At 40.6% G+C, this 21,049-nt stretch overlaps 1 protein-coding gene across 1 annotated transcript; it reads right to left on the bottom strand.

Moving 5' to 3' along the window:
• Positions 1–3,891: 3,891 nt before the first annotated feature.
• On the bottom strand, positions 3,892–7,359 carry LOC104212284 (transcription termination factor MTERF9, chloroplastic). The gene is made up of 7 exons (XM_009761503.2): positions 6,956–7,359; positions 6,051–6,129; positions 5,907–5,981; positions 5,803–5,816; positions 5,033–5,725; positions 4,281–4,704; positions 3,892–4,179 (listed from the first exon to the last, which is right to left on the bottom strand). Exons 1-6 carry the CDS (start codon positions 7,223–7,225, stop codon positions 4,390–4,392), a joined length of 1,446 nt encoding a protein of 481 aa, XP_009759805.1. The 5' UTR covers positions 7,226–7,359; the 3' UTR covers positions 3,892–4,179; positions 4,281–4,389.
• Positions 7,360–21,049: the final 13,690 nt, after the last annotated feature.

Here is a 21,049-nt window from a genome sequence, read left to right as displayed (position 1 = left end):
AAGTTGAGATCAAAGGATATAGCTTCAGTGAATGTGCAGTGGAGAGGTCAGCCCGTGGAGGAGGCTACTTGGGAGATCGAGAGAGAGATGCAGAGCAGATATGCACACCTATTTGAGCCTCCAGGTATGTTTCTAGACCCGTTCGAGGACGAACGTTTGTTTAAGAGGGGGAGGATGTAACGACCCGGCCGATTGTTTCGAGAGTTATAGCCCCGTTCCCCCATTTCTTGCTTCTCTTGTGTTCTACAACTGTATTATGACTTACCGGATTAGTTGGTTCGGGTTCGGAGAGGTTTTAGAGTAAATTGAGACACTTAGTCTCTTATTTGAAAGCTTAAGTTGGAAAAGTTGACCGAATGTTGACTTATGTGTAAACGACATCGGATTTGAATTTTGATGGTTCCATTAGCTCTGTTAGGTGCTTTTGGACTTAGGAGCGCGTCCGGAATGTGATTTGGAGGTGTGTGGTAGAACTAGGCTTGAATTGGCGAAAGTTAAAATTTTGGCGATTTTGGTCGGAAGAGGAAATTTTGATATCGAGGTCAGAATGGATTTCCGGAAGTTGGAGTAGGTTCGTGGTGCCATTTGTAACGTGTGTGAAAAATTTGAGGTCATTCGGACATAGTTTGATAGGTTTCGGCGTCGTTTGCGAAATTTGAAAGTTTAGAAGCTCTTAGGCTTGAATCCGAGGGTAATTTGGTGTCTTGATGTTGTTTTGGGCGATCCAAAGGTTTGACTAAGTTCGTATGATGTTATGGGATGCGTTGGTATGTTTGGCTGAGGTCCCAAGGCCTCGGGGTGATTCCGGGTGGTTAACGGAAGGTTTGAAACTTGGAAAATGCAGCTGAAGTTGCTGGTTCTGGTGTCTTCCGCACCTGCGGAGTGGGAGCCGCAGGTGCGAGCCCGCAGGAGAGACTGAGGAGCCGCAGAAGCGGCCATGGAGGAGGCAGGAACCGCAGGTGCGAAGGAATTCCTGCACCTGCGGGAGTCGCAGATGCAGGCAGGCATGCGCAGGTGCGAGAGGGAATCCGCAAGTGCGAGGTAGTTTCCGCACCTGTGATGATCGCAGATGCGGTCTAGAGGCGCAGAAGCGGTCCCAGGGATTTTATGTGATTTCCACAGAAGCAGAGCTTGGTCCGCAGATGCGGTGAAGGGACCGCAAGTGCGACTTCGTGATTTTTCCTCATTTCCGCCATTTTCAACTCGGACTTTGGAGCTTTTGAGGTGATTTTTGAAGGGGATTCAAGGATTTTCACTGAGGTAAGTCCCTTGAGCCTAAGTACCCTTAGCTATGGTGTTTTCCTGTTAATTTCTCATCTAATTAGTGGGGTTTTGAAATGAAAATTGGGGGTTAGGGCTTGAGATTTTGAAGAGTGTAATTTGGGGATTTGAGGGACCTAATGATGTCAAATTTTGATAAATTTCGTATGGTTAGACTCTTGAGTGAATGGGCTTTCGGGTTTTGTGACTTTTGACGGATTTCGAGACGTTGGCCCGAGAGTCGGGTTTGAGCCAATTTCAGGATTTGAGTCCAATTTAGTAGTTTTCTTGTGGAATTGGTTCCTTTGGAGTATATTGATTGTGTTGCATTACTTTTGGTTAGATTCGGGATGTTTGGAGGCTGATTGGAGAGGCAAAAGCATTGCAGAGTAGTTTTTTGCTCGGATTGAGGTAAGTAATAGTTGTAAATCCGGTCCTGAGGGTATGACACCCCAGACATTGTGTCTTGTGACTATTTTGGAGGTGAAGCACATGCTAGGTGACGGGCGTGTGGGCGTACACCGATGAGATTGTACTTGGTCCGCCCCGTATAGACTGTAAAATTGAACAACATGCTGCTAGCTATATGCTCTCCATATGTTATGAAAATTTATTGTAAATCATGTTAGAAACCATGTCTAGGCTATGTTGGTATTGTTGAGTCCCACAGAGGCTGCGTTACTTGCTAAATTACCTGTTATGTGCTAACTGTACTCAGTCACAGTTTTTACTCGTATATCGTATCTCAGTCTCTGATATTCTATCTGATACTTCATGTTATTGCTGTTTGGGCTGATTTTTCTTGATTTTTGAGAGCCCGAGAGACTGGAGAGATTGATGACTGAGTGAGGTCGAGGTCCTGATTGTGAGGATATTTATGGGATCGGGCTGCACGCCGCAACATGTTTTATTGAATTACGCCATGATTGGCTTGATATAGCGCTTGGGCTGAAGGAGCCCCTCCAGAGTCTGCACACCCCTAGTGAGCGCATGTACTTACTGAGTGCGAGTACCGAGTGCTTAGTGATTGTGAGGAATGAGTGACTGGAAGGAATGAATGATTGTGAGGTTGGAGTGATTGGAAGGACTAAGAGATGATTGGCTGAGAGGCAGTATATGATTACATTATTGATACACACAATTACTTTATATCCATGTTTTGAAAACTGTTGAATGACATTCTTATCTGGTTTTACTTGAACTTGACTTAAACAAGCTGATTTGACCTGAATTACCGGAATTGGGAAGTATGACTATTTTTCCTTTATGAAATTATTCAAAATGAACTAAAACTGTGTAGCTCGTCATTATCTTCGGTTCCTTATTTATTATTGTTACTTACTGAGTTGGTGTACTCACGTTACTCCCTGCGCCTCGTGTGCAGATCCAGGAGTAGTTGATCGGGGAGGTTGTTGATAGTCCTCGCAGCAGTTTGAAAATAGTGAGGTAGCTGCCCGGCGTTCGCAACCTTGCTTTTCTTCTTCCCTATCTTTCTTGAGTTGTATTTTGAATTTCAGAGTATGTTAAATCTTGCTATGGTCAGACCAGTTCTATTAGATGCTCATGACTTAGCGACACCCCGATGTTTGAGGCTTCCGTTCAGTATTTCTATATTGAATTTAACTCATATTTCTTTTATGAAGAATCCTGTTATAAAAAGGCCTTTGGCTTATCATTTAATGAATTATTGAAGCATTGTGATAGTTGGCTGACCTAGTACCATCGATAGGCGCCATCACGACAGAGTTGAGTTTAGAGTCGTGACAGACAACCTGCATCTGCGGCGCCGACTGTCCAACATACACAGGAAAAAAGGAAAAGAAACAGAAAAATGCTGCATCTGTCTGAAGCAATAGAAAGATGTCTAAATATTATAATTTGAACGGCCAAAGGATAAAAGAAGCTTTTTACCGAATCATTTTACAACTTTTGCACTCATATTATGCACCACATCAAAACAAAATTATTTTCAAATGTAATAGAGTAGTAGAAAACAAATCAATTCCAATAAGTATTCTTAACTGAGATTCTCTCGGTAAATGAAAAAGTCTACAAAACTGCCTTGTGAAAATTTGCAGCAAGGTACAAAAGTCTAGTAAAATGGCCCCAGATTACGAAAGCCTGAAGGGCACGGGAGATATTAAAAAATAGCCAGATTTACAATTGGTCGTTCAAAATAGCCCAGTTTCAAAAGTAATCGAAATTTAGCCACTTTTCATGTAAAAATAAATCTGAGCGAAAATACTATTCAAAACCCGGAAAATACGTCAGTATATTATACTGGAGTTCCAGCATAAGTATGCTTGAGCTCCAGCATATTATACTGGAGTTCCAGGATAAGTATGCTGGAACTCCAGCATAATATGATGGAGTTCCAGCATAATTACACTAGAACTGCATCATAATATACTGGAGTTCCAGCAAGTATAATTGTCCAGTATAATATACTGGAGTTTGGAGCACCGGTGCTCTAGTCTCCAGTATATTATACTGGAGTCAGCAAAGTATACCGGTCCAGCATAATATGCTAGAGTTCATACACAAGTGCACCGAACTCCAGTAGATTATGCTGAACCGGTCTCTGTTGCAGCAAAATAGTGGCTATGTTTCATTGACTTCGTAAACGCTGGCTATTTTTGAATGACCAGTCCGAAAACTGGCTATACCGTGCTATTTTTTCGAAGGGCAGAGATGATGTCAAAATTTTGTGCAGTATTTCACAATATAGCACTGTATCTATATATAATTACACTTACAATTAAATTCCCAAAAAATTTATAAAAAAAACACATGCTTCACCTTTCAAATATATGGTTCTGTTCGTGCAATTTGACTTCAAATCTCAAGGTAGAGCAAAAGTCACACTTCAACAGCTGAAATTGTATGTCTTAACTGGGTAAAGAAGAAATGACCTGGTTCCTGTCGTGAATTATAAGGATTAAAAGATATAGAAGATTATTCAGTATCAAGTTAAGAAAAAAGAAAGTGTTTGAACAACATAAGTACAGATGCTTGCCTACCTGGGTATGTGTATTGATCTTTAATTTTCGCCTAAGTGCTTCAAAATCCTTTCACAAACTTATCATAAGTCACAGGGCAGAAGCTCTGCTACCAGTGAGCTCAAACACATTATCGTCTTTCATATTTTCTGGCAAGTTCTTTTAGAAGCAATCTCTGCCGAAAATCAAGATATTTGTCCAAGCTAGTCCCTGCCCACTGCTGACAAAAACATTCATCAGTTGGGACCAGTGAACTCAATGGAAAAGGTCCCTTCGGAGCCCTCTTTAGAGAAACCAAAAACCTATGGCGTGGCCTAATTCTCTGATCCAGCGACAAGCTTAGGTACGTTGGATATTTAGTCAATGATCGCACTTCATTGCCAAGTTCATTAACCAAGTACAAGTACTTAGGTTTCAGATTCCCCTCAAGTGATAGAGAAAACACCTGCATGTACAGTCATTGTGAATATATGTCCACTATAATCTAACAAATCAAAAGACCGAGAAATCTTCCATAATATTGAAGATTTCCATGCTAGTGCAGCTCTAATTCTCTGAAACGTCATCCCTTTTTCTAATAGTACTATTTTTAACTAAAGTCTGTTATGCTAGGAAATCTATTATGAAGGAGAAGAATATTATGCAAAATAGGAGATAGATGTAAAAAACCCCGATTTCTATGAGTAGGACGGAGCAGCATTTTCTAAATTGGTGAGACAACCCAACCATACTCACAGGTGAAGAAATAAACTGCAGAAGGCAATAAAGCTGACCTGCGTCATGCTAGTCAGCACTTTCACTATCTCCGAATTGTGCATTCCGATGCTCCTCAAAAACTTAATCCGGGGAAGCAATCCATCCTCAATGCTGTAGTGAAGTAATTGAGGATGCTTCCTAACCATTTTGACAATACTATCTCTGGGTGCACCCAATTCTCTAGTTAGAAAATTGTAGCGGGCTGTCCATGAAGTTTCAATCCGCTGCACCAGAATTTGAGGGCTTAGCAGCACAACTTTAGCGAGGTCATTCTTCTCGATACCAACCTCCTCAAGCAAGTATGTCACTGTGGGTTTTAATGAATTTTCCACACTATAGGAAAAAAGGGATGGAGTAGCAGTAATTATATGCCCTATTCTTGAGTCTGGGATTCCCAAACTAGCCAAAAATGTGACATGGGATTTCAGATTGTTTTCCACAGTATATTCAAGAATCTGAGGCTGCCTCAAAATTATCTTCCTGATGTCTTTATGTTTGACACCGACACTCAACAAGAACTCCAACCTTTCCTGTGCAGAACCTTTATTTATTTGAAGGGAAGGCATGTGCCTTTCGTACATCTGGATGAAGTGAGAGTCCTTAAATCCAAAAGTACTTAGGTAATCAAGAAGTGGAAACCATCTCTCATCCAGATCTAGTTCCTCTGCTAGATGACTAAATCTGTCCTTAGCCAAGCTCTCCCTTGCCTCCTACAATGTCACAAGACATAATTTCGCAGCTTATGGTTGAAGCAAAATTTAGAGCTTGACATGCTAACATTTAATACCTTTTCTCTGCAATCTGCATGCAAGAAAGTTATGCTTAGTCAGTTTAGTTGAAGCATTTTAGCGTACTCTTGGGAATTTTCATCACTTTTATTGTTCGACTTGCCTTGGGTAATCTCAGGAGTTTGCCTCTGGTGTCCCAACTTTGCACCTGATCCTCTTTCTGGATGGTGATGACCGTCTGCACGACACACATAGCATGTAATTTGTGTTCCTTCCAACCATTAAGATGAAAAGACTGGACACATACCTCGTCTGATGTGTGCTGCATTCTGAAACTTCTGGCGCTGCCTATCGTGGCCAGAAACTCTAACATCTAGAGATTCATCCTGGGCGATTAAGACACGGTAATAAAACAGGAAAGGCAGAAGCATCAAGTTTCCTCAAATGAAAGAAAAGCGGGAGGGGGAGGGGCAGGGGAAGGAGACTGTAGCATCAGTAATCAAGAATAAAACCCCAAAAAAACTCAAACAAGGTTGTCTAAACAGTGTTCTAATGTGAACAGATCAAATTAAGACATCATTTCTCAGTTTGTAACAAGCAAGCAATTTGAGGATACAAGATCCAAACAGTCATCATTGTGAAATTGAAGATAAAGCAGGTAGAGTCTATGCTGCACTAGCATAAGAGTGTTATCTTTGTGCAAAAAGATACAACTCCATAACCGAAGTATGTGCTGCCCTCTGTTCCAAAACTTGTTTTTTTTCCATTCAGCAAGTAATTTCTTTTAATCCTAGCGATTTAAAATTTAGGTAACATCATTCAGCAAAAAGCTAGCTGTACCTCATACTAAATAGCATAAATTGCAGAGGTACATTCCGGTTCCCCAAGAGATTTACCCGACTAATTTTGCTGTGTTAAGTTGAACTTACCTGCGCAAGGTTTAGTTAATTTAACTATAGGATCCAATATTAAACAATTAAAGTGTTATCTTTAAGGGTAGTTAATTTAATACCATAAACTAATATAAACAATAAAAATATTACAGAGTATATTTATTGGTTATGGTTAATATACAATTGTTTTTCTATTTCTATCATGAACGTTGCTATGAATTTTCAATATAATCAACTAGCAATTGAAGTTCTCAGCTACATTTATTAAACACGTATAAAACATACTACTATTAATTAATTAGCAATTGAAATAACTCACGTCAGAAGTCAAAACGTCGTCTTCTTCCTCTTCTTCATCTTCAAAACCGTCAGCGTCGGCAGCGTCGGAGTCAGAGTCATAAGGAGAAATTGGCTGGCCGAACCTAGACTTGCGATTGGGCTTGAGAATCTTCTGATTGGTATGCGAAGAGACAACGAAGATTCTGCTAAACCTGAAGAAACTTCTTCTATTACGAATTGGGGCATTGAATAGCGAAGGTTCTGCACCGGGAAAACTGATTTTGAGGAAAATGGAAGTGTGAGCTGCCATATTATTGAAGATAGTGAAAACAAACAAGGAGTATAAAAGGAATATGCTCTAAAACCCTAAAATTAGGGGATTGGAAGTACATGAAATGTGTGTGGAGGGTACTGTGTCCATCTTATCTTCAGGAAATGCAGAAGAAAATGGTCCGCGGAATATCATTTAATTATTCACTGTCTTTACTCCTCGCAACTGTCCCCAGTGAGACAGTGACTTTTCCCGCTTCAATTTTTACTACACTTATTTTCCGTTGCTTTTGGTTGGAAAGGGGAAAGCAAGAGAAGATTTAACCAAAGGACCCGTAAGTTTTGAATTAGGGAAATGACCTCTATTTATTTTTTATTTTTTTTTATGTTTGAAAATCAAGAAAACGAAATGTCTTAACCTCCAAGAAGTAGTTGTGAGATTTTAAAACAAATGTGATACTCACCTTTTTTGGCATTGTTTGGCTATAATTACAACAATTTTGCAATTATAGCCTAATTGTACACTTTATGCTATTTTAATTCAATAATCAGTTATTTTATATTTTAAATATTAGTTAATTACCTTAATTTTACCTATTTAGCTTTAATTTCATTTTATCTAATTATTAGCTATTTTTATTAATTATTTATCTAATTTTAATCGGGTATTTAACAAATAGCCAATTCCATTTTTCAATTCTAGCCTAATTGAACCAGCCCCAAACCCGATTAAACCATACCCATGACCCAATCCTTAACCTGACCCAATATCCCCCATTCAATCCTGACCGTTAATCATTCAGATCAACGGTCCCCATTTCCCTTTCCTTAATTAAACCTAGACCTAACCCCTCCCAAACCCCTCATTTCTCTCTTGACCCCGCCGACACTCATATCCCTCCTCTCCCAAATCCTCTCTCAACTCACCCTAACCCTAATCACCGTTACCGGCGAGAACCTCCTTCCTATTGGTGTTCTCGTGCCTTCTCCGACCACCTCTGGTCTCTTATACTCCATGGCTCTTTGATTTCATGAGTCCTTGAGAAGATCTCAAGGAAAGCCAACCTGTTCCGGTTTAAAACTCGTTTACTGGCCTGTCTCCGGCCATTTTCGTTTGTAAGAAAGGATTTCCTGTTGTTTTTCGTTTGAATCCATGAGTTTTTAACCGATTCTCTTCATCTCTGTGAGCACGTGATTTTTGCCCTATATGTGAATTATTCCCAAAAATTCAAACAAAATGATTCCTTTCATTATTTTGCAACTTTGTGAATTTTGTGTTAATTGTTTGCATTTTATTTGCGCATTTTAATGAAAATACAAAAAATACTTGGCATTTGCATTTAGGATTTACTTTCATATTTTAGGATTAATTAGCGGTTAAGTTGTTTTTAGAACAAAATATGAAGAAAATAACAAAAATAGTCCATGTTTATATTTTTAATTGTTAATTGTTGAATTTGTCATGAGTTTATTTTTTAAATAGGATTTAAACAATTTTAGGAATTAATTAGCTTAACTTGGAAATATATTAGGTCTTTAGTTTTATTTTAGAATTTTTAATAAAATCAGAAAAAATACAAAATGAAAATAAAACAAAAGAAAAGAAGAAAATAAAAAGAAGAAAAACAATCAAAGGGCTGCCCACGATTTGGGCCTCGTTTGAGTTAGAGCCCAACACCCACGAGCCCAGCTCACCCCAATACCCGGCCGACCCCTTAGAGTCCAAAACGACGCCGTTTCTCAAAGCCAAATCCTAGCCGTCGAGGTTTATCAGCTCAGACGGTCAGGAACTAACCCCACCCCATATAAAACTGTCCTAATCGTCCCCCCCTTACCCCCATTGTCTTCTTCACACCCCCAGCCTCCAAGAACCCTAATACCCGCCGCCACGAAATTTCGCCGCCGGCGATGACGGCGCCACCGCCAAATCGCCCAAAAAATACACCCCAAACTCCCCTTCTCATCCTCATTCCAAATATTCAATTCTTTTCCCTCAAACATCAACCGTTAGCTTCGAATCTTGATTCAAATGTTTTCCGGCCATGACGCAACTCCGTCCAAACCACCCCAAATTAACACCACGAAATCGCCTCTGTGTCCTCTATCGAACCCCCAAGGCTTTGACTCTCAAATATGATCGGAATTGTTCGAATTTCAATTTGAATATTTTCCGGTCAAAACCCTAACTGCTCCAATCCCTACCAAATCGATACCATATGGTCCCTGGGGTTCCCTCATGATGAATTCAAGGTCGACGACGTTCAAATCCTTTTTGGAATTGGCCGATTTGTAAATCTGAAATGGCCAGTGAGTTCCCCTCTTTTGTTTTCCTTTTTCTTTTTCTTTTTGGTAATATTTTAGTTTTATTTTGTTAATAATAATTGGTAATCTGAAAATCAACAAAATCTTCTTTAATTCTGTTTTCACTCGTTCCATACCCATCTGATTTTGGTTTAGCCTTTAGTTTAGTTTGTTGATTAGTTTAAACTTGTTAATTGATTTAGTAAATTTGTTTGAATGCATTAAGAGATTCATTTAGTTTATTTTCTGTTTTGCATGTTGTGTGTGTTTTTGTGTTTTGGTAGTTTAATTCTGTTAATCTTGATTTTGTAGTTTAGGCTTAGTTTAGTTAAATGTAGTTAGATAATTGTTTAGGTATAGCTATGCTAGTCTTTACTTTGATGGTTAAGAGTTAATTTGGATTTGTTCTTCAATAATTGGTAAATCAAGTATATGGATTTGTTTGGTTATAGCTGTAATTCTAGTTTAATTCCAGGGGTATTTGGGTACTTAGGGCTGGGAAGAATGGCTGTAGGTTATACTAGAATATCCTAGAAGCTTCTAGAGACGGGTTTTAAGATACATTTCAGCAAATGAGGGTGGTAACTTGGGTAGCAATTTAATAAGTAAAGGGCCAATAGGGTAAATAGAAGTTTTCAGGGCTGCCCTCTTGGTGCTTATAAAAGGGCATCATTGATGTCTTGAAACACAAGTTTTCAGCTCAAAAATTCCCCCAAAAAATACTCTATAGCTTCAGAAGTTGAAGTTTGAATTTCAGATTCATAAAGTTAGACCTGAAATGTGAAATCTCTTTTAGATCTTAAGCTTTTTCAGAAAAATAAAAAAAAAACATAACAGAAAATCCAAAAAGTACTGTTTCATTGCTTTTCCTTAAGTCATTTTCGAATTCTAGCCTCAGTTCAACTCTCTAGCTCATTTCGAAACCAAAATAGCTTGAATTCCCTTTGTTTCTGTTGGATATTCGAAATCTGACAGCGTTTGTAATCATTTGTTGAAATGAATCTGATTGGATTGAGTTAGCTGTGGGTTAGTTGCTGAGTGTGTTCGATTTCTGAGCTCAATTGCTTGCTGTTTTGGGTTTCCTTCAAGTTTATTTGGTTTAATATTGGTGTTGTCCTTCTCGGAGCTCAACTCTGGATTGCTGATTCTGTTTCTGGGCTGTTTTGATCATCTGCTAAGCTACTGCTGACCTCTCTATTCTCTCTTGTTATTTAAACTTCCAGGTGCACACTTGAACTCAAATTGATGTAGCTTTAAGATGAACATGAAATGAAAGTACTCAGACATTTGTTTACTGGATGATGCATGTTTGGACGACTATACATCTGTAGTTAAGTAGATATTAATGATATGTAACTGTGTAGTGTAGTCTAATTGGATTTATATTCACATGAAACTCGGACTGCGTAATTTGTACCTAATTGGACTGTTTTGGAATGTTAATTTGTGGTTATCCAGTTGTAGCCTTAGTATAACTTAGAACTTGCTTTAGTTTAACGGTTTTGTTTTAAAAAATAAAAAAAATCAGAAATAGTTTGGGTGTTGCAATTGATTTTGAGATCAGCGTATGATATCCACATTAATTTTAATTTCAAGTTGAAGAGACGTCTCAAACAACTTTGTATTGCAGTAGCTAAGATCAGTAGATTAGTTACTCATATCAACATCTGCGTTTCATTAAGTAGTTTAGTTTAGCTGTATGATGATTAGATGTGAATAAAGTGTGAAGTTAGGCTATTAACCTGTTCGTGTTAGTGTAAGTAAAATCTCGTAATTAAGTTGCTTAGCCTGCTCATCTGAGGTTTATATTCATGACTATTTTTGTTAAAATTCAATTCACGTTTCCCAGTTTGTTTTGCCTTTAGTAATATCCAGAAGTTCACTAGTAGGTAAATAGATAAGAAAAATCTGAATTTTAGAATATAAATCCAATCCAGTCGGTTTAGACGTCTAGCTGTTTTGAATTTTATTGAGATGAGCATATGAGTATGTCAAGTGTTGATTTGAATAAATGTGAAATAGCTCCATCATTTGCAAGTTAATAAGCCTGAATGTCAAGGTTGGGCCTGAATGAAGTCTGTCCGAAGCCCAACTTGAGTTTTGACTGTGTCTTATTCTTACTGGGCTGAGCTTGAAGCCCAAGGGAATCACTGAAATTTTGAATAAAAGTCAAGGACGTAAGTATATTAGTTCTTGAACAATACTAATTAATTAGGGATTTTTCTTTTATTATTAGAGACAAACTAAGTAGAAAATTGTAGTTTGCTTTAGGTTGGCCTTTAAATAATAAATGAGGCGAGCCCTGCTAAACAAAATGCATAAATTGCGGGGTCCTCTTAAATGTCTAATAAAATACTTAGAATTCGAGATGGGCCGTTTAACGAATTTCACAGCCCTCCCCAAAGATAATAACGCATTAGTCACTTTAGGTGCGCTTTTAATAATTTACCTTCTTAAACTCGGGTGTGCATTTCATGTGACCCAAATCAAATCCCAAAAACGTTGAATAAAATGTGTTCAGGATTGCGGGTGCATTTCATGTGACGCGATCCAAAGACACATTTTAAACGACATTCAACTTTCTCTAAAAATAATTGAAGAAAAGCGGTTGAAAGCTAAAATTGGCACATAGGTTCAACATGTATTAAAATCAAATAAATAAGCTGAATATGACAGTTGAGCGACCGTGCTAGAACCACGAAATCCGGGAATGCCTAAAACCTTCTCCCGGGTTAACAGAATTCCTTACTCGGATTTCTGGTTTGCAGACTGTTAAACAGAGTCATATTTTCCTCGATTCGGGATTTAATCAGTGACTTGGGACACCATAAATCTCCCAAGTGGAGACTCTGAATCTTTTAATAATAAATCCCATTTTGATTGTTCTTTAATTGGAAAAACTCCTTTATACCCTTCCGGGTGTAGGAAAAAGGAGGTGTGACAACTCTGGCGACTCTGCTGGGGATCGAACCCAGAATCTCTGGTTCAGGGTTTAAGAATTCGAGCTTAGTGTAATTGTTATATTTGGCTTTATCTGATTTTCCTACATGTTCCATGTTATCGTGATAAATGTTTTACCGCTTTGATATTTGTTGAATTGTATATATAAACTGGTGCGAAATCCCTCTTCTCTCTGAGTCTTCTAAATCATGAAGAAGTGTGCACTTCGTGTGACTTCTTTTCTGTTAGAGTCATATTCCAAATTTAGAACGAGGTTCGGACAAGTTGCAAAGCCGGTGAAGCTTCTGTATTCCCGGTACGCTGCCCCTCAGCTCGAGCTGTCCGCTCGGGTAAGCCAGGTCTAGAATAAATAAACCCAGGTTTTGAACCTAGTATAACAATACCTCATGCCGGATCCCTAGTAGGAACGTTTGTTTGCATCATGTGCATTTTGACTTTGGAGACTCAACACAGGGGTTGGGTCTGTCTAGGACAGGTGCACCCGTAACAAAAGACCATCCTGATGCATCCAATTGTGCATTTATTTGCTTCGGACTTGCATGCTGACCGGTTTATGAATATTGGGAAAAGTTGAGGAAAGAGAAATGGCAATGTGCGGGCTAAGAGAGTTAATCGCCTGTTCTGGAAAAAATCGACGTCCAAATAGTGTCGAAACTCTGCCGAATTTTCAAGAACATAAAAAAAATAAAAAATAAAAAGGAAAAAAGGGGTTTTGAAAAGCCAGTCCGCAAGTTTCCAAGAGGACTTGCCAAAACAGTATGTTTTGCTTGCCCGAACTACGCCAGTTTGATTCTCACAGGGTGTGAGATACGTAGGCAACCCCCATCGGGTTCAACTTTCTTTTGCAAAAAAAAAAAATAGCCCAAAATTCCACTTTAATTTGAAAATAATCAGGGTGATTCCATTCTTGTTAGAAATAGCCGAATTACCCTAAAAAGGCGCCGGAAGGTTGTTTTTGCAGGAACAACCATTTTTGGTCACTTTTAAAAGGTTATGGCTGATTAGTTGACACAACCTTAAAATCTTCGTTTGCGAAGTGCTGAAAGGCAGTGTCGACAAGGCCGTATGTTTTGTGATTTTTTTTGAAAAACGGTCCTTTCTTTTAAAGCAAAATGAGTCATAGTTTTATCCTAATTAAAATCGCCTTAATAAATGTGCAGGATGAGCACAAATCAAAATGAACCTTTCTCAGTCCGTGAAGAGATCCCTTTGGAGCTACATATGTGGTGGCATGATTTGGGAGACGATAGCAGGAAAGTTGCGACGAAAGCATTGGGTGGTCTTATTGGGCTCTTGAAGGTTAAGCCCAGAAAAGACGTGATTGAGGCCTTGATACCATTTTGGGACTCAGCACATAATGTGTTCCACTTTGCAGATTTCGAGTTAACTCCTATGTTGGAAGAGATAGCAGGATATGCCGGTTTCGAAGGGAGTCTCAGAAGTCAGTACCCGGTAGCACCGAGAGCAGTGACCCCTCACAAATTTTTGGACTTGTTAAGCATCAGTCGAGACATCCGAGATGGAAATTTGGCCAAAAGATTTTGTACCTTCTATTTTCTGTACCGACGATACAGGAATCCCCGAGGCTTCGAAACACCTGATACTGGTCTTACTCACGCTGGAAATCAAGACAAGTGGGAAGCTCGGAGAGGGTTAGCTTTCATAGTGGCATTCCTCGGTATTTTGGTCTGCCCGAGAAAAGACGGGAACATAGAGATAGGGCTAGTAGGGATAGCTGACTTTATGATGAAAAAGGCAAATGGGACTATAGTGCCATTGATCTTGGCAGAAATTTACCGAGCTCTTACTCGTTGTCGAGAAGAGGCCAAGTTCTTTGAAGGGTGCAATATGCTGTTAGAAATATGGATGGAGGAACACCTTTGCCACCGTCCCGAATACTTGAATTGTGGTACGACTGACCTCAAGTGCATTGATAAACACGAAAAGCGAGTAGAGGGTTATGAGTTTCCAGAGGGTACGGACGCATGGCATGCTCATTTGAGATCTTTGACCACAAATAAGGTTGAATGGACATTTGGTTGGCTCTCAGTCAACGAAGTAATCTACATGTCAGCTGAGGTGTGTTTTTTGTTGTTAATGGGTCTTCGGAGTATCCAGCCTTATGCTCCGCACAGAGTCTTACGTCAGTTAGACAGATACCAGACCATCCCACACGATGAAGATTTGAGCCAGCACTCCATTGAATTAATGCCAAAAGCCGCCTTCCCAGAAGAGAAAGTGCGTCGGGTTTGGCATCAATGCAGATTCTTAGGGCCTAACACTCAAGTACGAGACCTATCCAGAGGCGAGGTGGAGCCCAGTTACATTGCTTGGTATGGTAAAAGATCCCGAGTTCAACATTAACATGATAGGCCCGCAAAAAGACCCCACGTCCAGCAATTTACCGACGGAGCTCAGGTGCAATGGGATTGGCTGACCAAAGAAAACGAGTATAGGGCTACCATAAGCAAGTTGGAAAAGCAAGTCAGAGAACTCCAATTCGAGAAAAACTTGCAAGTGGCGGTGGATGAAGAAGAAAAGAAAAAGCTCGCCAAGGAAAATGAGGCCCTCCAGGCTCAAATTCAGAAACTGAAAGTAGCGGCAGAAAATCCAGTCCGAAGTGACAAAGATGAAAAGCTCATAGCTAACCTAAGGCAGAAAGTGAGTAACTATAATTTCGATTTGAACAAAGCAGAAAGTGAACTAGACAAGGCTCAAAAACAATTGGCTAAAAATGCAGATAAACGAGTACGCTTGGTTAAGCAGTTAAGAGAAAGGTACGACGATGAGGTCGCGGGGTTGAAGAAAAGGGTCATCGCCACAAAAAACAAAATGATTAAGCAGGCAAAAGACTTCAGGGTTGAAAGGGAACACTGTTATACGGCATTGGCGCAATTAGAATTAGACTTGCAACAAATTCAGGAACAAAATTATGTGGCTGAGCAAATTTTGGAGGCCAGGGCCCAGCAGATTGGGCGTTTGTTACAAGAAAAGGGCGTTATCAGAGAGAGAATTAGAAGCATTCCTGACTACATCGTTATGAAGTGCCACATCTGTGAGGATATGACTCGCACCACGTTCTTTGCAGCGGTGATGACCTTTGTTAAACAAATAATGAACGACCTGGACCGACTTCAAAGGGATCTTGCACATAGGCCCGTAGCGAGACCGAATGATGTCCCGCGGGCACCAGGAGCATTAATGTACTCGTGATTTTCCGTTTGAGTCTGTATTTCCTTTTCTGTCAGAGTCTGTAAGTCATGTTGGGTTCGTATTTTCTTGTATTCCTTCGGAGTATGATAACTTAATTTTGGAGTCTGTGTTGTGTCTTTGCATCAGAGTCTGTTCATATTTTGAAATTTGTTAGTATTGAGTCCTTGTAATCAAAGCATCTGTTTTTATAAAAAACTGAAAATCCCAAAAATGTCTTATTTTCTTTTGCACTTATTTCCCAGAATTACGCCCGGTCTGATTCATGCGGGGTCATGATACGTAGGCAATCTCCATAGAATTCGACCATAACCAAAAAAAAAGAAAAAAAAAGAGAGAAGGAAAAAGAGAAAGAGGGGAAAACAAGAGAGGATAAAGAAAGAAAAGAAACAAAGAAAAAGAAAAAGAAAGAAAGTTGCAAATGACCAAGCCGGGATGACGCAAGCGGCCAAGCAAAGGCATGATAGAAATGGTTAACTGTTTAGGTGCATTCATCCCTCAAATGTGCGATTACCAACTTGTTGAGAACCTAACCACTAACAATGTTGTTGTTAAATTGAGGTCAAGTAGGTGGTTAGCTGGTCGGCATTCTGGCAACTCATTCATACAACACCCGATCGAAAGACAGGTTGAATATGGCCAATCAGGAACCAAAAACGAGTATTGTCGACCCATCGAAAGAAGTAGAAGAAATGGACGTTCATGCAATGAGGGAGGAAATGTATAAGCTGAAGCAACAGATGACTGAAATGTACCAAGCCTGGGCGAAGGGGCATCCACCATCAGTTTATCCCGCTAACCCCGCTTATATCCCACCGTTGGCTCGGCCTTAGGAGCCTCCCACTGTGAACTTATCTCCATCTTTTCCCCTTTACCAACAGTGCCAAGGCACCACTTCTCATACATCACAGGCTCCTCCACCCAAACAAGTCCCATACCCTCCTCCACTAATTACTCCCGTCCTTGTGGCACCTCCGCCTGCTACCCTACACCGATCCTCTAGTGAACCTCTGTTCCAGACTCATGACAACCAGTATTATCCCCCTGGACCTACCTTCAAAGTTCCAAAACCCTACTCTTACACCCCTCATCTTGATCTCACGACAGACACCGAGAAACCGCCCAAAAACCCTAAGCAGGAGGAGATGATCAGAAAGGTCAAAAGCCTGGAGCAATCATTCCGAGACATGAGGGGGTTAGGGGCCAAGTAAGTGTGGCCTATAAAGATTTATGTTTGTTCCCAGATGTTCAGTTACCGGCCGGGTTCAATATACCTAAGTTTGATCTGTACGACGGGCATGGACACCCAATAGCACATTTAAGGGGATTCTGTAGCAAGATGAGAGGAGCAGGAGGAAGAGATGAATTGCTGATGGCATATTTTAGCCAAAGTTTAAGCGGATCGGTGTCAGAATGGTACACTAGACAAGACCACAACAGGTGGTACACATGGGACGATTTGGCCCAAGCCTTCGCCTGTCATTTTCAATATAATCTTGAAATCATCCCAGATCAACTATCGTTGACAAAGATCGAGAAGAAGCCCGGAGAGACCTTCCGAGAATATGGGTTCCGTTGGAGGGAGCAAGCAGCGAGGGTTGACCCCCCGATGAAAGAAAGTGAAATGGTTGATTATTTCTTGCAGGCTTTGGAGCCCACTTATTTTGGTCATTTGGTGTCGGCCGTGGGCAAATCCTTTAATGAAGTTGTGAAAATAGGAGGCATAGTTGAGGATGGACTCAAGTTCAATAAGATCATGAGTTATTCAGAAATCAAAGCAACCACCCAGGCCATTCAAAACAATACTGGAGGTGTACTTGAAAAGAAGAAGAAAGAGGACGTTGCAACGATTGAGTCAGCAGCTTGAGGTGGATCCAGGAACCTTCAACATTACTTCAACCAGTCTCAACCCTATCCCCAAAATAACCCCCACACTCCATATAGCCCACCACAACATTACTACCCACCGCCAGATCCCCATTTTTCTGTCCATCATGCACAAACCTATACCCAACCTCCTGCTCATACACAATGACGTGCACCGGCTCCCCAAAATCCATACCAAGCTCCACAAAATAACTATCCACCTCCAAAAGCCTACAGAAACCCTCCTGGAGCAGGTTTTCAACCCAATCAAGCCTTTAAGAATGAGAGGTTACAGAAGCAGAAGACTTTTACTCCATTGGGAAAATCCTATACTAGTCTATTCCATAGGCTGAGGCAGTTTGGTATGTTGAGTCCAATCGAGGCCAAAATGCCAAATCCCCTTCCCAGAAATCTTGACCACTCGGTAAGTTATGAGTATTGTTCAGGGGCCCTGGGACATGATACAAAGAAGTGTTGGAAACTGAAAACAGCTGTGCAAGAGCTTATTGATACTCATCGGATCGAGGTTCAGGCCCTAGAAGCACCAAATATCAACCAGAATCCGCTGCCAGCTCACCATGAGACCCATATGATTGAGTTGATACACAAGGAAGGGGAGCCTAAGAAGCCCTCGCAGACAGTGATGATGATCCGTTCAAGTGAAACCAGTTCAAAAGAAAAGGTAACCAGTGGGAAATCAGTAGTCCAGTTGAAAGGGGTAGACAATAAGCCAGCTGTGGTAGCAGAGAAAGGGTCGTCAAACATTGTTGCAGTGAAACCAGAGAAAGCTAAAGTGGTGGTACTGGGGGTTACAAGTAAACTTGTTGTGGTCGTGAAGGGTGCTCGCACATAACCTGTTATTATAAAACCAGTAACTCAGCTTCCAGTGATCAACAACAAGGCGGTCCCGTGGAATTATGAACGAGTGACAGTAACTTACCAGGGGAAAGAGGTTAGAGAAGAAGTGTGTGAGACCCATGGCTTGACTCGATCGGGGAGATGCTTTGCTCCCGAAGAGTTGAGAAAAGCTAAACTTCCAAAGACAATCCGATGTTGATAAAGAAAGCTGTGACTGAGGAGGAAGCAGAGGAATTTTTGAAAAAGATGAAAGTGCAGGACTATTCCATTGTGGAGCAGTTGAGGAAAACACCGGCTCAGATTTCCTTATTGTCATTATTGATCCATTCCGATGAACACCGTCGGGCTTTGATGAAGATCCTGAACGAGGCCCATGTCCCTAATAAAATCTTGGTGAACCACTTAGAAAAAATAGCTAACAAGATATTTGAGGTAAACAGAGTCACTTTTTCTGATGATGAGTTTCCCGTGGAGGGTACTGAGCACAATAGAGCCCTTTACCTGACGGTGAAATGTGAAGATTCTGTGGTTACTCGGTACTGGTCGATAATGGGTCTAGTGCAAATATTTGTCCTCTCTCCACGTTGAACAAGCTGAAAGTGGAAGATGAAAGAATTCACAAGAATAATATTTGTGTTCGGGGATTCGACGGTGGAGGGAAAGATTCAGTTGGGGACATAGTGCTTGAGCTCACCATAGGGCCAGTTGATTTTACTATGGAATTCCAGGTACTCGATGTGGCTGTTTCTTACAACCTGTTGTTAGGATGACCTTAGATTCATGCTGCCAAGGGAGTCCCGTCTACTCTACATCAAGTCGTCAAGTTTGAATGGGATCGACAAGAAATTGTTGTACATGGTGAAGATAATTTATGTGTGCCCAATGATGCCATTATTCCGTTCATAGAGGTTAACGATGCCAAGGGACCGTGGGTTTATCAGGTTTTCGACACAGTATCGGTAGAAAAAATTCCGGAAGGAAAGTGCGTTCCAACTCCAAAAATGGTTGCGGCATCAGTCATGGTAGCCTTTGAAATGTTGAAAAACGGTTTTGTACCAGGCAAGGGTTTGGGTGCATCACTGCAAGGTATTGTGCAACTAGTTTCTCTTCCAAAGAATCTGGATACGTTTGGTCTGGGGTTCAATCCCACAGTTGGATGTGAGACGAGCTCGCAAAATGAAACAGAAAGCATGGGCACTGCCAAAGCCAATCCCGCATCTGTCCAGATCGTTCGTCAGGCCGGGTGTCAGAAAGCAATTATTGTCAAAGGTTCCTGGATCGTTGATTGGTGCTGATGGAGACTTGGAGAAGGGATTCGAAAGGTTTTTCGCTGAGGTTAAAATAGTTGAGGCTGGGTAAGGGTCGGGCAAGGCAGATATGCAATTCGTGGGACCACGTGCAAAAGTCAACAACTGGGAAGCCACTCCTCTTCCTATCCGGAGGGAGTCTTGGTAGTGGGTTTTGATTTTCTTTTAGTTATCTGGATTATTCCAGGGTCTGTAATTCAGATATTATGTTCCGTCCAGTTGGATGTGTTAAAACCCTGTTATCTTTAAATCTAATGAAATGCAATTGTCCTTTTTCCTTCATTTCTTCTAATTTTATTTTGTTTTCTTCTTTTGCATAGTCCTTTTTATGCTGATATCAATGACATGACATGCATGAGGAATCTCCAGCCTAGTTTTAAAAGCCAATCTAACTCTGAAATAATAATACAAGAAATCGAGTGTGATGACGAGTTGGAATTTGATGATGATGAGGCCTATGAAGAAATTAGTAAGGAACTAAGTCATTTTGAGGAAAAGCCCAAACCTAATTTGAACGATACAGAAACAGTTAATCTAGGAGACCAAGATAATGTCCGTGAAACTAAAATAAGTGTCCATCTGGAACCTCAACTCAGGTAGGAGATAATTAAGGCACTGTTTGAATACAAAGATGTTTTTGCATGGTCCTATGACGACATGCCAGGTCTAAGCACTGATTTAGTGGTTCACAAATTGCCCACTAACCCGGCATTCCCTCCTGTCAAACAGAAGGTGAGAAAGTTCAAAATAGATATGAGTGTAAAGATCAAAGAAGAGGTTACCAAGCAGTTCGATGCAAAAGTCATTTGGGTCACCCGGTATCCCACCTGGTTAGACAATGTTGTGCCTGTGCCAAAGAAGGATGGCAAGACCAGGATGTGTGTTGACTATCGGGATCTCAACAAGGCAAGCCCAAAAGACAATTTCCCATTGCTAAACATCCATATCTTGAATGATAGTTGTGCCAAGCATGAGATTGGTTCTTTTGTGGATTGTTATGCGGGTTATCATCAGATTTTAATGGACGAGGAAGATGAAGAAAAGACAACATTCATCACTCCGTGGGGAACGTACTGCTATCGGGTCATGCCGTTTGGTTTGAAGAATGCTGGGGCAACCTACATGAGGGCGATGACAATAATATTTCATGATATGATACACCGGGAAATTGAGGTGTACGTGGATGATGTGATCGTGAAGTCTAAAAAGCAATCTGACCATGTCAGGACCTGAGAAAATTCTTCCAAAGGCTTCGCAGGTACAATCTCAAGCTTAATCCTGCAAAATGCGCGTTCGAGGTGCCATCTGGGAAGTTGTTAGGGTTCGTAGTCAGCCGCCAGGGTATTGAACTGGATCCATCG

The sequence above is a fragment of the Nicotiana sylvestris genome, chromosome 6 (genome assembly GCF_000393655.2).
Source record: "Nicotiana sylvestris chromosome 6, ASM39365v2, whole genome shotgun sequence".
Classification (NCBI taxonomy): Eukaryota; Viridiplantae; Streptophyta; class Magnoliopsida; order Solanales; family Solanaceae; genus Nicotiana; species Nicotiana sylvestris.
Note: the sequence above shows the minus strand (reverse complement) of the source record. Positions and strands in the feature narration are given on the sequence as shown.